Raw genomic sequence first — 16,194 nt, forward strand, 5'->3', positions numbered from 1 at the left:
CGGTGGCATGTTGAATGCATTAGGGAACAGCACTGGCCCTCTCATCTAACATCATCAAATCTTGGACTGATATGTTGCCATTTATTTTACTCAGCCTGAGCACAATATGTTATTAAAGGAGATACGACGACTTGGAACAAATTTGCGGATGAACGCTCTAAATCCTCATATCTCTCAAGGCATGAATACAGTCGGGCTGAAACCATTTACAGTTGACGCAAACAAGGAGATTTCAGGGGAAAGGGGCTTAATGGGCTTTCATATGGCACAAATCAGTCATTGACTGTTTGAGAACTGTTCCTGTGAGAGCTTGAGGCCCCATCCCAATATCAGGCCCCAGGCTTCATTAGACCACTGCCTGATGTTCATTAGAGTCCCATGCTTATAATTACTCATCTGTTGGCATGGTGACAGAGCCTGCTAGAGCTTGACTGAAAACAGGCAAGATGATCAGTCGGCTTTCATCGAAAATGGCCAAACAAACTGCACAGGGGGAGGGATGAAATGAGGCAAAACAATGAAGAGTTTAAGCCATAGATCCTTACATCCCCTAGATTATGCCGAGATGAAAGCTTGTTTGTTTTGACAGGTGAAACAAAAATGAAACACTGATGGAGGTTGTTTCAGCAGCTGACTATCCCTCGCCTGTTCCCTCCGCTTTCATGAAATTAACATATGTTTGACAGCTCCATTTGTTTTTCTTTTGCCATCAGAGGGAAGTCTGCAATTAGTTCAAGTGACTACAGTGGAATTCAACCTGTTTTGCTTTGCCTAAACTATTTTGTGAAGGGGATTCACTTTGCCGGCCACTTAGAGGGGAAACAGCTCTGTCAATATTTCTCCTTGTCCAGAGGTGCAGGACCTCGGCCCGGGAGCTTTCCCCTGCACGCCGCTCATCAATCAAGACAGCGCAGCTTCCTGTTCAACTGGCTGGCACTGCTGCACGCTCACATCTGACCGCCCCACCACTGGTGCTGTTCTCCTGAAAAAAACACCACTTATTGTGTGGCATCTCTCGCAGGGTGGGGTGTTGTTCCAGCCAGGCTGATTAATGTAAACATCCCTTCTGTTAGTGCCCAGGAAGAAAGGCCCGCACGTCCCTTTGATTTCTCTCCTGATCAAAAGCGTTTAAGTAAGCAGCGGGAGAGGCCGGAGCAGCCACAGACAAATGTGCTTGGGTGTATTCACCACACAGGTTAGATTTATGCTAATGGTAGAGCTTTTATAAATAAATGATGGCCATGTAAAGAGAAATTATTGCAAAGTAGGGAACAACATGAAAAATAAGAGGGAACAGACATAATTCAAACACTCGATGCCCTACCATTATGCAGTACAGGTAGAAATGCTTTTAACATTGACAGCCACCCTTCAAAAGATAATGCATAATACATGAAATGTCTGTGATCAATGACTACTGTCTGAATGAGTCAGTCATTTCTTCGGAGATCCGGCCTCGAGTTTAAAGCATCATTTTAAAACCTTTGACCTGAAGACTCGGCAGTGATGTTGGAACAAACCACGTTATCACAACCCTTTCATGAGAGAGCCATTTCTCTTTTTACTGTACATTGTTCCTTTAATCTCCGGTACACATCTGCTTTGGGTGTTTGGAGACATGTTTAATAACCCTGGACGTCCATTGGAGGACCCTAAATGTGTTGCACAGCTGCAGGTATTTCCTCGTACAATGTCACGCATCAACCAATGCTTCCTATTGAAAACAGACTTGTCCTATGGCTTCTTCAGGTATACAGTACAATAGGCCACTTCCTACATCCTGAATACCTGATAGCAGATTCAAAAGGATAAGCTCTAAATCAGCACAAGGGTATGGAGTGCATTGCTGTGCCCTCGCTGCTCTTGTGAATGGCATAGCAAATAAACAGAAATGAAATGCAGTACTGTAGTTTAGTCTGCATCCTGTGTTGCTTTACTGCAGGTCCTTCTGCAACATCTATGGCAGCAGGGCTCTGCCCTGGTCAAACAGAATGTAGAGTTGACTAAACCATGTGGATCACCCAGACCTGTTCACAGATGTCCTCCAGACCGCAATACTAATCACTATGAGAGCTATGCCTTGACCCGGGATCTGCTCAGAATGCAAAATCTGGAATCAGAGGCACTGCAGGGAATGAGATGCTTGTCCACTCACGGCACTGCATGCGCTCCAAGAGGTAATTGTGTCTGGTGAATTAGCCAAATAAATAATGAATGGATGATATGCGTGTGAGGAGGTGTGGGGGCAGGGGGTCAGTGCGTGGGCCTTGATTTGTGAGTGTGAAGTGGACGGTGTCATTAGAGAGGGAGTATTGTTGTCCCAACCCTTAGATGAGCTTAATGAGAGTGAAATGAAGAATCTCACTCCGTTAATAGCACTTTCTATAATTAAACTCTTTCAGAAGTGCAATGCACACAAGGCGAGGACTATTCTTTAAATTATGAATTATAACATTCCGTGGCTAGAGTCGGTCTTTTTGTTTCCTTGGAAACAGATGTGCCGAGCTCAACTTGAGACTGCTGATAGGCTGAAGCCTGGTAAGTATTAAAGACCTAATGTGCTTTTGAAAACCGTATTCAGGATTTTACTGCCAATAACATAATTCTACCCTTAATCAATAGTATTCAGAGAATTTGTAATGGTTTGTGAATTGTTCTCCTTGGCTCTACACAGCTCAGTTTGAGACACTGCACCATGGACTCATCAACTAGTATCTAAGAATTCAACTTAATTATGGATAAAATATGAGCTGGCAACTGCGCAACCAAGTGGAAAAATTGGTTATAAAAGGAGTGATTTACATTCTCCCTCATGCAGTCAACAAACCATACAAATTTAGATCAAACAAATTCCCCTCGCAGTCTTGTGACCTCTTTTCCAGAGGCAGCAGTGGATTGCCAAATCATAGAGCTACATTATACTGACAGACGGGGAAAAGCATGGAGAGAGGCTAGAATGACAAAGCAGACAGGGAAGGAGAGAAAGAACGAGGGAAGACAGACGGAGGCAGGGAAAGGGGAGAGGAAGAACAATTGTGCTCTTGTTTCACCACACACAGACACCCTGAGGCAATGGCCTCTCCACAGCTGTGGAATTTCCCTTTGGAGCTGGGCACAGACAGTCTGAGGTTTGGGAAGAGGCAGCGGAGTCAGCACAGGGCCAGCCGGGGACCTCCACCCACAGCTACCTCCCTGCTGCAGTCCCACAGGAAGTGGTGCTGAGGGACAGCAGTGGCCGGCTCATGTCATCTGCGGTCAGGGGGATTACGGCCCCCTTCTGCTGATTCAATTATTGTGGAAGTGGAGTTAAGGCCTACAGGACAATATTTTGATAGCAGCGAGCCGAGGCGGCTTCATGGACCTCCCCTAGCAAATATTTGGCTTTGGGTCAATGCTATTATTAGCCCCCTGAGGAGAATGTTTGGCCCAATCTTTTCCGAGACAGACGGAGATGGTGAAAGACAATAAAGTTATGGCAGCATGGTGGGAGTCTTGGCTACATGATGCCCCAAGGGTTAATACTCGAAAACAACCCAGACACGCCCACCCCGAAGACAAGGGAGAGAAACTCAGCATGAGTCTGCTCTAGAGCTGAAGTCGTCATGCCAACAAAACAACCCGTTCCACATTGCTCGGAGCTTCTAAAAGATCATGCATGTCTCCCAGCATATTGCTGTACGTTTAATTTATCTGTTTATTGATTGGGCTATGTGTGTGAGTGTGTAATAATAGCTCTTTTATGCTATATGTGACCAAAATCCCAAAAAGATCAAATAGCACAAGACGTCTGTGACGTCAGGTGGTTCTACGAGCCAATCAGGCACGGAGCACAAGAGCACATGCTGTCTCCAAGACAACTAGACACTTTGTGTTGGTTGGCATGCTGGGCTCGGGGATCTTTGTGGAAGCCAGAATGAATCATCATATTTGTGTATTTGTGGATTGACGGAGCAAACCACCAGTTGTCTGTGAAAACACAAACTTAACTGACTTCACTGCTGCCGTTTAATGCCCTCATATTGAAACCGAATAGGAAAGTCTCAAAGCCTGATGTAGCAATTTCTTTTCCAAACAACTGCAGATGAGGCTTGTGGAAACAGTTTCAGGAAGAAGGCTGATTTGTGTCTTGTGGCTCAAAAAGGATCTACTGTCTGACGAGAATGGAAGAAAGTATTCACTTTTAAACAGGGCTCAGTGACTAGGAACAGCAGCGTACCTGAATCCACTCCTTGGTGGAATCCTCAGTTGGTGTCCAGGCGTTCTGGTCGTTGTTGAGTCTGGAATGTTCTGTTGACCAGCTGGAACTGTAGTGAGAGGTGGCCACAATGTTCTCTGGGGGGATTTCACCTGACTCCATCCCCAGAGGCTCAAAACAGTCAAAGTCTGCAGAGAGAAGGGGAGCTTGTGTGAATAAGTGATATATTTCCATCAAAATTCACATTTTAGCAAAACTGTTCTGTCAATTACACCTGATTGACTTGGTTAGTACAGATATGACATAAAGGTGGCCAAGCAGATGTAGACTCATCATGGTGATAATGGTGCTGTGTGTGTGTGTTAGTGTGTGTGTGTGTGTGCGTGTGCATGCAGAGGGAATGTGTTGACAGAGCTAAGCGTCAGATCCCAGGACAAGGGAACATGTCATGGCCAGAGTGCCACCACCACCCCTGGGACTCCAGCACCACTCACACACGCCACTTCAGCACTGGTGGCCCAAATAAAGAGCATATCAGCTCTGCTCCAGCGACTTAGCCTGCATTCTCTCCCTCACTCCTGCTCTCTCTCTCTCTCTCTCTCTCTCTCTCTCTCTCGCTCTATCTCTCTCTCTATCTCTCTCTCTCTCTCTATCCCACTTGCTCGCTAACTCCTTCCAGAAAAAGGCATGTAATGGAGGTCTACAGCTGAAAGTGTACTACATTAAGACATAAAGCCGTATTCATAAAACATTCAGCTTAGGCTCTTACCAAAGAACCGGAGACAGAGCAGGAGAGAAAATAGACCCGTTATGTTATGCATTACAATACATTAAAGAAGTTTGCCCCCTTCCAAACTTTCCTGTAGGCACTTTTTTGTTCTGGGTGAGTGTGTTTTGCACATGCTGCACATTTCCTCACACTAGCCTCCTCCAGGGTGGAAAACTCCCAGTCAGAGAGAGAGAGAGAGAGAGAGAGAGGGAGAGAGAAAGAGAGAGAGAGAGAGGGAGAGATATTAGCCTTGCCACCCAGGTTCAGCTGTGTGCTGAGTGTTTGTGTTGACGTGGGACAGTCGTCCCTCTGGCTCCTCAGCCTGGGTGGCTGTAGTCTCGGGGTCGGGCAAAGTTCAGCGCCTGACCCCTGGGGGCTGTTGTCCAGACACAGGGGCACAAAGGAAACTAGTGCTTGTATGTGGATATGAAGGGGGGGCAACTAGGGAACGAGCTAACGAGTCAACAGACTGACCAGATAACTACAAATACACCTCTACAAACACATCAGTTAAACAGCCTGACACCCTCAATAGCATTCCTTAAGACAAGGACAGATCAGCAAACAGGTAAAGATGGTGAGAGCTCCCACGTTCTCCCAGACACATGCAAACACAGCCAGTCTCCGTGAGTGATGCGCTGGCCCACTGTCTGCAGGTCTAGTGGGCGCGGAGCAGATGGAGAGCCCATCTGTGGGAGCTGTGAAACATCAGTTACAGTTGCCGTGGGTTACAGATCATGCACCGAGCACTGCATATCAATCCATGCATCTAAAACAGAGCACTGCCCTACAAAAACCCTCCCTCATTGCTAAAGCTAGGACACGCAGCGAAAAAACACAGTAGCGTATCAACTCTGATGGAGACCTTTCTATTATTCTGTCCTTTCCTGGCTCTCCATCCAGCCCACAGTGATCACCAGCGCTGAGTGGGGCTCACAGAGCTGCTCGCTCTCCCTGCCCACAGCGAGCGTGCTCTCAGGGTGCCGTCTGCCTGCTAGCGGAGCGCATAGCAACAGCACATCCCACCAGGGCTTTAAGAGCCGCGCTGGAAACCAGCTCCGGTCAAACGGGCCGCTCGGGTCAAACCTCATGTGGGCATTTAGGGAAATGCATTGGAGTTCATCTTGAGGCCAGTCTGAGGCCCTTCAGGTGGGGGGGCTCACACACACTGAGCACTCTAGCCTGAGAGCGCAGCGCTGAGACCTGCCATGTTGTTCTGTGACCGCTCTCTCAAGTGGACAAGACTTCCATTAAAGCAGGAGATATTATCATGAGATAGTATTCATCCACAAAGACAGCAGAGCTGCATATCTTTACTCTCTGGCGCCTCTCCACTGATGCCAGACCAGTAGTGGGCTGGTAAAGAGCCATGTTAAAAACGTCTGCGTGTGTTTGTGTGGGTTGAGGGCTTTTTAAAAGCAATGTTACACAATGCAGATTTATGGACGTGATTAATAATTAATATTACATGTCTACCGTGCTGGGCTCCAGCTGTGATAACACTGAGACCATTCAATATGGCTGCCAAGAAGCAAATACAGTAGGCCTAGAGAAACGTAACCATTTATAGGGAATAATTCAGATTACAGGAAGGACACACATTTCTCATCTGTCTCCTTATTCTAGTCGCTCTCCACATGACAATAATCAAGGAATAAAACATAATGCTGTTATGTAAGCTATCTAAACCCTCCCTCAAACTGCTGCCCCAGTTTGTTAATGGCAACCACCCCTAAACACATGAATTAAAATAGTGTCTCTAATCCATCTTGGGTGGTCCTCCCACACAGGCCAGATCAGATCTGTTGTTGACGCAGTGCTAAGTCAGTGCATTGGCAGCGCTGCAGTCTCTCCACTCCACCCGCCTGCCTGCCTGCCTGCCTGCCTGCAGAGCAGAACTAGTGAGAGTGCCAGAGGAGCGCTGTCACCAGGCAGCCAACAGCACACACACACACACACACACACACACGCACACATACACACACACACACACACACACACACATTACTGGGGAGCACTCGCTAGCCTCCAGCTGAGGTGATTAGCGTTTCACGAAATATACAAAAATCAAGAGCTGGATATAGAGAAAAGTGCAAGGATGAGTGTGTGTGTGTGTGTGTTGGGGATTTGGGGGTGGGGGGTAAGTGTGTGTGTGTGAAAGACGGAGAGAGAAAGGGATAGAGAAAGTGAGTAAAAGAGGGAGACATGGAGTATACAGAGCGAGCCAGAGAGAGAAAAAAACCAAGACTTACAGACAGAGAGAAAGCAGAGAGTTGGAGTGAGGGGTGGGGGGTGGGGGTAGGAGAGCAGAGAGTTGGAGTGGGGGGTGGGGGGGTGGGGGGTAGGAGAGGGGCTGGGGACGCCAGCGGAGCAGGGAAGGGAGGGAGGGGGAGGGGGGAGGAGTCAGGAGGGCTGAGGGTCGTCTGTGAACAGATTTACAGTCTCAGCGAGACACTAGTGTCTGGTGGAGCTCGCTCTACTCGCAAATGAAATGTTTAGCCGGAGCATTCTCAAATTGGGGTGAAGAGGTTGTGCCCTAGGGCAGGCGCGTTTGGAGAAAAGCAACAAGGCACCGCGGAGCAGGAACGTGTGGGAGAGGGAGCATGTGTCTGACGCTGCGTTCCTGAGCAGCAGTGTGTAGAGCAAGGCTCATAAAGCAGGGCTCCATCATGCGTGACTCTCCCGCATCTACTTAATGAAAATGTGTGGGTGTGGGTGTCAGGCGGAGATAGATAGAGAGAATGGGGGGGGGGGCAGAGAGAGAGAAGGAGAGAGAGAGAATGTGGGGGGGGGCAGAGAGAGGGAAAGAGAGAGAGAAGAGGAGAGAGAAGAGGAGAGAGAGATAGAGAGAGGCTGGGGACGTGTGTGCGTGTGTGTGTGTGTGTGTGTGTGTGTGCGTGCACGCATGTGTGTGTTGTAAATAACAAGGACATGTTGATTTAATAACCCCTTCTGTCTCTGACGTTATTACAGAGAGTGCCTGTGCACAGCACCAATTCACCGGTTCACCCTTTCTCCCCACTTGTTTTAACTCCAGGAAACAGCAAATTACTGCTGGGAGAGAGTGTGTCAGTATGCATGACGCATCCTATTCAGGATCAACTTCAGATAAGTGTGGAGGTGAACAACTTTCAAGGCCTTCGCTTTAGATTTGATATTCTGTACCTCACCGTGCTTTTTAAAACCAAAGCCTGCAGCTGAGTGGTGTGGTGCAGCATGGCTTTGGGCCTCTCTACACTAGAGATGTCTAGCCCACAGATGGAGCTGGAGAGGAGGGCTTCTGACCCGTGTGATAGCCCAGGGGGAGTGTGTGTGTGTGGTGTGGCTTTGAGTCTGCTTGTACTCACCCTCAGGCACGGTGCGCTCCAGGACAGTAAAATTGGCGGAGAAGCCCTCCTTGGCGATGGCGCTGTCGGTGTTGATTGTCAGGGCCAGGATGCCCGTGTAGGAGATGATGCGGCCCGGAGTGGTCTGCCCACAGAAGCGGCCGATATATGGGCCCACTGTGAGGGAAGGACACACACACACACACAGAGAGAGAGATTGCATTGTCACATAAACGCTGGAGAAACACGGCTGAAATAAAGACATGAACTCACAGGGAGGGACTACAATGGTGTACTGAGAGGAAGAGAAAGAGTCATAAACAGGGTTCAGAGGGATTCAACTCCAGAGTCCAGACTAAAGAATGCCAAGAAATGCGTTTGTTTGCTCTGTTTTTACGACATCGCGGTGCAAACAGACACACAGTCCAGAGGCCAGATCTCCACAGGGTGTCCACTGCGTCCTGGTTGACCCCATCACGACCCCAGAGATCCCAAAATGCCCAACGCATTCCAACTCCACACCCACTCATCATGGCGCCCAACCAGAGGAAAAGGGAAGAGCAGAGAGCCAGAGAGCAGAAGAAAGGGAGCCCTCTGCCCAGCACAGGGCCAGCCTGCCGCTTCCGTCTGCTTGTCAGTCATAAATTCCTGGGCCTCTTTTAATGGCGGCGCTGCTTTTTGGTCTTGAGGTTGTCTCGGTCACACATGACTGGCTCCCCCCCAAAAAGCCACTCAAAAGCAAAGAGAAGGGGAAAGAGCGAGCAAACAAATGAACGTGGGAGGGAAGAGAGAGGAAGAGAGGGGAAGAGAGGAACAGAGAGGAAAATGAAGGGCAGTAAAAGTGAGCCTCTGACACGTTCCAGTGAGCACACTGAATACACGCATGCTTCATTTGTGTTAGGGAGAGAAAAGGTGATTCAGTGGCAGGCAGGGAAGGAGAGAGGGAGAAAGAGAGAGAGAGAGAGAGTGGGAGGGAGATAAAAGAGTAGGGAAGGGAACAAGGAGGTGAGAAGAGAAAAGAATAAAGTTTTAATGAGATGGTGACATTGGTGTTCCTCTCTCTTTCTCCCTCTCTCTCTCTCTCTCTCTCTCTCTCTCTCTCTCCCCTGTGCTTATCAGTGATTAGCAGCTCTGTGATCTGTGAGGCGAGACGGTCGGCCACTCTTCAAGAGCACGGCCCTCAGTCAGACAGAGCACGACAGGGAGATGAAAGAGACCTGTCAGCTGAGCGGATGGACCGGGGTGGGGGTGGGGTGGGGGGTTGGGGGTGGTGCATATGGGCTAGATAGAACAAGGCTCTAAAGAGGCCCTCACCATTTCCAGAGGATAACTCATGCACCAGGTGCACTTATGTGCTTATGGATATTTCTATGATCATTTCTCAAATCCAGGAAAACACATTATATATTATTATATTTGTGTTAGGATATGTTTGTGCGTGCGTGTGTGTGTGTGTGTGTGTGTGTGTGTGTGAGAGAGAGAGAGTGTGTGTGTGTGTCTGACTGTACGTACGTATGTGTGAGCCATGTCCAGAATTGTGTGCATGACTCAACAGAGCTATGAAATATTAAAGAGCTGCTCGGTGTGAACTCTCTGTGCTGCCTGTGTGCTCTGCTGGAGAGAAGGAGGAGAGGGAGGAGAAGGAGGAGAGGAGGGAGGGAGGAGAGGAGGGGAGCTCTAGAGGGGGAGTCCATCCACGCGGCGGGGGTTTGGGAGGGGCTGGTCCCCCGGTGCTGTGCCGAGGCCTCCGTCTAGCGCCTATAGTCTTCTGCACTAATGCACTATTGATCCATGTGGCCCTGCAGGTAGGATGCAAGTCTCTGAGGGAGATGGAAGCCCTTTCACAAGCCACTGTTTCCCGCTCTGACCCCCCCAATCCCCCCCCATGTCCTTCCTCTGGTAAAGGGGCTCCAAAAATGGCCAGTGATCATGTCAAGGCCCTCTCCAGAAAAACACGTCCCAAAGTAGTGTGGTAAACCCAGCGCACCTATGACCCCAGGGGATCAGAGGGACAATGGCCTCCTTCCCCTCTCCTTCTTCCTTGACTGTTATCACCCACAGCATATCTCTGAACAACAACCCAAGGACAAAAACAACTTTAACCACCTTCCCAAAGAAAACTTCAATAAAAGCCATGCCGTTACAGTTCAAGTTCATAAAGTTCTGTTGGAACAAAACCCACCACAACAGCCTGCCGGCAGTAGGTGCCATCTCTGCCTGCTATCTTCTCACCTCATCTCAGAAATAGAGGGCGATAATAATGATATGTCACTGCTGCCTCCAAGGAGCGCTCTGCACACACCCGTTTCAATAAGCACAGCACGTTGTAAAAACACTCTGATTTGCCTAGCGCATGAAAGGCTCTCTATCCAGAGACATAACAACACTTAGGCCAGACGCTCCCCATTCTGTCTGTAGAGTCATTTCAGACGAGTGCTCTTAGGGTGGGAAATGGCAACAGTCTGCATGCCAGCGTGGGCACCCACCCATCCTAATGAATGAAGACAAATAGCTCCAGTCAGGCCCAACACAAGGCTCCGCTCTCACCCCCCCCCCCCCCCCCCCTCCCCCCAGCCCTGGGCACCGCTGGCACTAGCCTGGGCCCCTTGTTGACATGACGTTGACAGGCCCCACTAATCATGTTCTGCTGACCCTGCTGATGCTTGTGTCCATGTGTGTGTTAATGTGTGTGTGTGTGTGTGTGTGTGTGTGTGTGTGTTAATGTGTGTGTGTGTGTGTGTGCGTGTGTGTGTCCTGGAGTCCCCGACCCTAACCCCAGCCTGATAAGACTTCACTTATCTTCACTTCTTCTTTTTCTCCGCCAGTTGTTTGTGTTTCTTGCGTAACGGAACGCTCGTCAAGGAGAGCCATTTCCTGGTTCTCTCCCCCCCCGGAGATCAATCACAGCACATTGTTATGGCGCGATAGAATCTGCCCTCTGGGGAAGGAGGGGCGCGGGGCAGAGCGGAGTGGGGGAGCGGGCAGCGCCAGGGCCAAGACCTCACTCCTGCCCCCCCCCCCCCCCCCCCCCGCCCCACTCGTCGTCTCCTCCGCCAGCCAGAAGAGCAGCTGACACTGAGGTCCTGCTCCGGGCAGTCTGGCCTAAATATGAGCATTGTGTCGGGCTGGGCCTGGCCCTGGAGGCTCATACGCTGGCTACACACTCAAGCGCTGCATTGTGGGCTCGGAGTGATTGTGGGTCATCTGACTGTGTGTCCAGTGCTGGTGGCTATGCTCACGCACGTGACTTGGGCTAAAAATGTAAATAAATGTGACTGCACGTTTTCTGGCTGCTGGTTGTTGTTGTAATTGTTGTTTTGCAGTATTCCTCCATAAATGTCTACATTAATCATTACAGAAAGCACATTGTGTAGGCATGTGTGTGTGGGTGGCATGTTTTTTCCTTTGTGTGTGTGTGATGGAGAGTTTCCTTGTCACTGACCCCCAGGGAAGCCATCCCAGATCTCCAGGCGGTCATAGCGGCAGTGGACGCCGGCGGGAGGGTTGGGATCAGGCTCCAGCTCAAAGCTCTCAAACTCCAGCACGATCTCCGACATCTTGGGGGCAAAGATCATGAAGGTGCAGTCCAGCTGGTTGGGATACTTCTCTGGGTAGCCTGGTGACTTGATCACGCCGCTGTTAGAGGTGAAGTTCCGAGAACATTCCGGACCTGAAAGTAAAAGGATGAGAAACTTTAGATTGTTTGTAGCAAATTACAGTATTTATTTCTTTATCAATACTGATATCATTGATATCTTCAAAATACTATTACCCCATGTCCTTGTCTTTCCCTGCTGCATCTTACAGGCACAGGCAGCCCCACAAAAAATGACCCCACATACAGTATTGCATGTCTGTGCAACATATGACAAATATTGCTTTAAAAATAAATGGGATACACACAGACACACACACACACACACACACAAACACACACACACACACACACACACACACACACACACACACACACACACAAACACACACACTCACACACACACACACACACACACACACACACACACCACAACCCTGTTCCGGCAAGTGAAAACATTTACTCAGAAGTCCCTTGAGAGTGGTCTGTGCACTGATGAGGGATGTTAGTGTAGACGCACACATACATCACCACAGTACTCAGGCTCCATGAGCAGGCCCTGCAGCCCCCGCCTTCCCCACACCACGGAGCAGAGCGGAGAGCAGAGAGCAGGGAGCAGAGAGCAGGAGTACAAGACAGAGTGGGAGAGGACGTGTGTCCATTCACATTCACACTTCACACTGCGTCAGAGCAACTGGAGTGTGTACACGTGTGGGACCCAGAGTGACACAGAGAGAGAGAGAGAGAGAGAGAGAGAGAGAGAGCGTGAGAGAGTGTGGAGCGCTTACTCCACAGCGGCCAGACGCTGAGGCAGGTACGGGTGCAGGAGAGGGCCGGAGCAGAGAGGTGGAAATGGAGAAGACGAGTGCGAGAGCGGGAGAAAGCTCTTGAGCGCGCGCTGCAGGAAATGGGAAAAGCACACCCTGTAACGGTCTTGGACAGCCTTGCTTGAGAGTGGTAAAGTGTTCTCTCAGCCCTGTCATTTTGGGCATCTTGCTGGGCCCCTAATTCATGCCCATCAGAGCCACTCCAGCCTGTCCGGCACGCGCCACCACAGCGGGCACACGGAGCACCCCCCCCACCCCCCTCCTCCTGCTTTTCCCTCTTTTGGGTGGCCGGGGAGTAAATGGCTAGTGCACCCATTTGGAGTTTGAAGAGAGCTGACATTTAGTGCTGCACTAAAAATTGGTTGCTCAAACCCAGCAGGACATTAATTCCTCCAATTTCTGTCAGTGCAGAGAGCTTTCAGTGTTCCTTTCTCCCTTAAATATAGCTAGCCTTCTGCAGCACTTGGGCTTCTTGCTGGATGGGACATTGAGCTAAAATAACCCAAACAGAGGAGCAGTTGGATGGCTGGTGGATGGAGGAGGCGAGGAGGATAAAAAGAGACAGATATGGAGAGAGGTTTTCAGAGGACCAATAACAGTGATTTTCTCCACTAACTGCCATTGATTATTCTTTAAGACTACCTTATGCGTTATAAACTGTAGGGCCTACATAAGAGAGCTGCTTGTGAGTGTGTCGGTGTGTTTGTGTGTGTGTGTGTGTGTGTGTGTGTGTGTGTGTGTGTGTGTATGTGTCTGTGTGTGCGACAGACAGAAGGAAAGAAAAAGAAACACAATCTTAAACATATATTAAACATACACTGAGTCCCATTGTATGAATGAGGGAGTTGAGGGTGTAAATTGTGATAAGAAGATAGAGAGAGCCAATTCAAATGACTGATAAAAACAGCTGCTATTGACAAGCAGCCCAGCCAACCGAATCCCATCTTCTTCCCACCTTCTCACTCTCTCTCTCTCTCGTTCTTTCCCCCTTTCTCTCACTCTCTCTGTACCTCACTCTCTCTTTCTCTGCTAACAGTGCTTTTGAACTTCCATATGGGTCCATTTTCAACACAGAGGGAATGAACTGTTATTCTCATTTCAAACTAACATGTAAGTCAATGAGTGTTTGCTGTGGATAGACTTGGAGAGCTGTGGGAGTTTGTGGAGATGAGTCTGAGAACACACTGTTGATTCACGCTCACCAAGCATTGGGTCTGGCATTAATGTGAGCCAGTTGTGGCTTTTAGGAGGCAATCCTCTCTAGTATGTGCTCAAAGCATACATATCACTGTCACCAAAGCGCGCACACACACACACACACACACACACACACACACACACACACACACACACACACACACACACACACACACACACACACACACACACACACACACACACACACGCACGCACGCACACACACACACACACACACACACACACACACACACACACACACACACGGTATCGCTCTTGGGTGGTGCAGACTCCAGTACATATGCTCTTTCTCAGGGATTTGCAGTATATTTAATTGGCCACAAGCCTGGCTTGTTAAAGGAGATCTTACACATACTTCTCTTAGATTCCAGCAGATTTATAGATCTGCTCCATGATAAACACTCTCAACAGAGGCTCCCCCCCCTCATCCTTCACCCCCCACCCCTGCTGCCACCTCTGTGTTTTACTGGGTGCACGGGGGGCTCGGAATAATACTCTTGCTGCTCTTGTGAGTCTTGCATGTGAGTACAAAGCCCAACAGAGTGACAGGACACATACCTTTGGGATGACTGAGGTTTCACATCACTTTTTTCTCTGTGCTCCCAATACTCCCTCTCTCTCTCCTATTCCCTCTCTCTCCTTCTCCCCCTCTCTCCCTTCCTCCCTTCCTCCCTCTCTCCCCCTCCCTCTGCCTGCTGTAATGGCCCACGGTGGTGTTGTACGTGTGGTGATGTTTATTTTGCATTGCGTCTGCAGGCTGGCTAATTAGCCAGACCACATCAGCACCAGCGGCCCCTCTGCCAGGGGTTAATGGCCACGGCAGAGTTACGCACGGCTCACACACATTTTAAAACATTTTCTCACACACACACCTCCACGCACACACACACACACACACACACACACACACACACTGCAAACGCAGTTAACATACCAGTTGGGCTGATGACACCCATGGTGAGTGACGTAGGTAATAAATGACTTGGGGTCAGCAGCCCCGAAACAGAGAGTCTCTGTATTGAGTTTCAGAACAGGGCCACGCATGTGTGTGTTTGTGTGTGTGCATGTGTCTGAGGGTGAGTTTCCCTACGCTGAATGACAGAGTCCCTGTACCAGATGTGACCTTTGCCATATGTTATAAATGAGAGTGTAACAGCAAGGTTTGTAGTGTGTGTGTGTGTGTGTGTGCATGTATGTGTCTACTATTGACACAGGTGGTTACGTAATAAAAAGTCAGATACTCGTCACATGAATAGCACTTTCAAACAAACAGCATGCTGATGACTATATGTTTGGAGGGCTTGAGTAATTATGTCTAATCCCTGACTGCACGTCTATTCACTTGTGCATTAATCCAGCCCATCCATCTCTGTGGCTCTCCTCTCTCCTCTGCCTTTAGAATAGAATAATAGAATAAGTCTTTAATTGTCCACCAAGGTGGAAAATTGTCTTTGGCTCACCCAAAACACAGGATAAAACAGACATGTTTCACAGACACATTGATTGGACATACAGCAACTGGACATACAGCAACATACAGCAACATAGCAACTGAACATACAGCGACTGGACATACAGCGACTGAACATACAGCAACATACAGCAACATATGGCAGCTGAACATACAGCGACTGGACATACAGCGACTGAACATACAGCAACATAAGCAACATATGGCAGCTGAACATACAGCAACTGGACATACAGGACAAACATCAATGGTTATAAAAACAATATAAAAGTAAATAAATAGGAGCAGTTCTTGCTGTCAGGGGATTCACTTTGAGTTGATAATATTAATGGCGTTTGGGATAAAGGATTTTTAAAAAATGCCTTTAGCCAATGGGACCCTGTAGCGCTTGCCAGACTTTAACAGTTCAAATTGGCTACAAAGGGGATGAGAGGCATCAGCTGCTATTTTCCTGGCTTTCCTTTTCAACCTGTCAGCATAGAGGTGGGTTAGCTGTTTTTGGGGTTTCCTCACTATTTTGCTTGCCATAGAAACCCTGTTTAGTTTGGTCTTACATTTGCAATTTAAGTGCCCAAACCAAGCAGGGAGGTGGAAGGTTAAAATACTCTCAATATGTGTAGTATACACAAGTTCTAGGATCTGTGTACTGACACCAAAATTGCTTAATCGTCTGAGAAGACTTAATCTCCATAATCTCCATTAATCTCCATTAGCTCCATTCATTGTGAACACTGAAGAATATAAGATGCAGTAGATCTCTGTTGCTATTTCAACAACTTGCTGTGACTATGTG

General features: G+C 48.7%; 1 protein-coding gene across 4 annotated transcripts in view; it reads right to left on the minus strand.

The window, feature by feature from the left end:
• The window catches only part of nrp1a (neuropilin 1a), a 58,823-nt gene that overhangs the window by 19,111 nt on the left and 23,518 nt on the right, over positions 1–16,194 (minus strand). For all 4 annotated transcript variants that reach the window (XM_062520676.1, XM_062520677.1, XM_062520679.1 and 1 more), the window contains 3 exons: positions 11,733–11,960; positions 8,312–8,467; positions 4,217–4,383 (listed from right to left, as the gene is read on the minus strand). In XM_062520676.1, the coding sequence (XP_062376660.1) occupies positions 4,217–4,383; positions 8,312–8,467; positions 11,733–11,960 (551 nt within the window). The remainder of the gene's footprint in view (positions 1–4,216; positions 4,384–8,311; positions 8,468–11,732; positions 11,961–16,194) is intronic.

The sequence above is a fragment of the Sardina pilchardus genome, chromosome 19 (assembly GCF_963854185.1).
Source record: "Sardina pilchardus chromosome 19, fSarPil1.1, whole genome shotgun sequence".
Lineage (NCBI taxonomy): Eukaryota > Metazoa > Chordata > Actinopteri > Clupeiformes > Clupeidae > Sardina > Sardina pilchardus.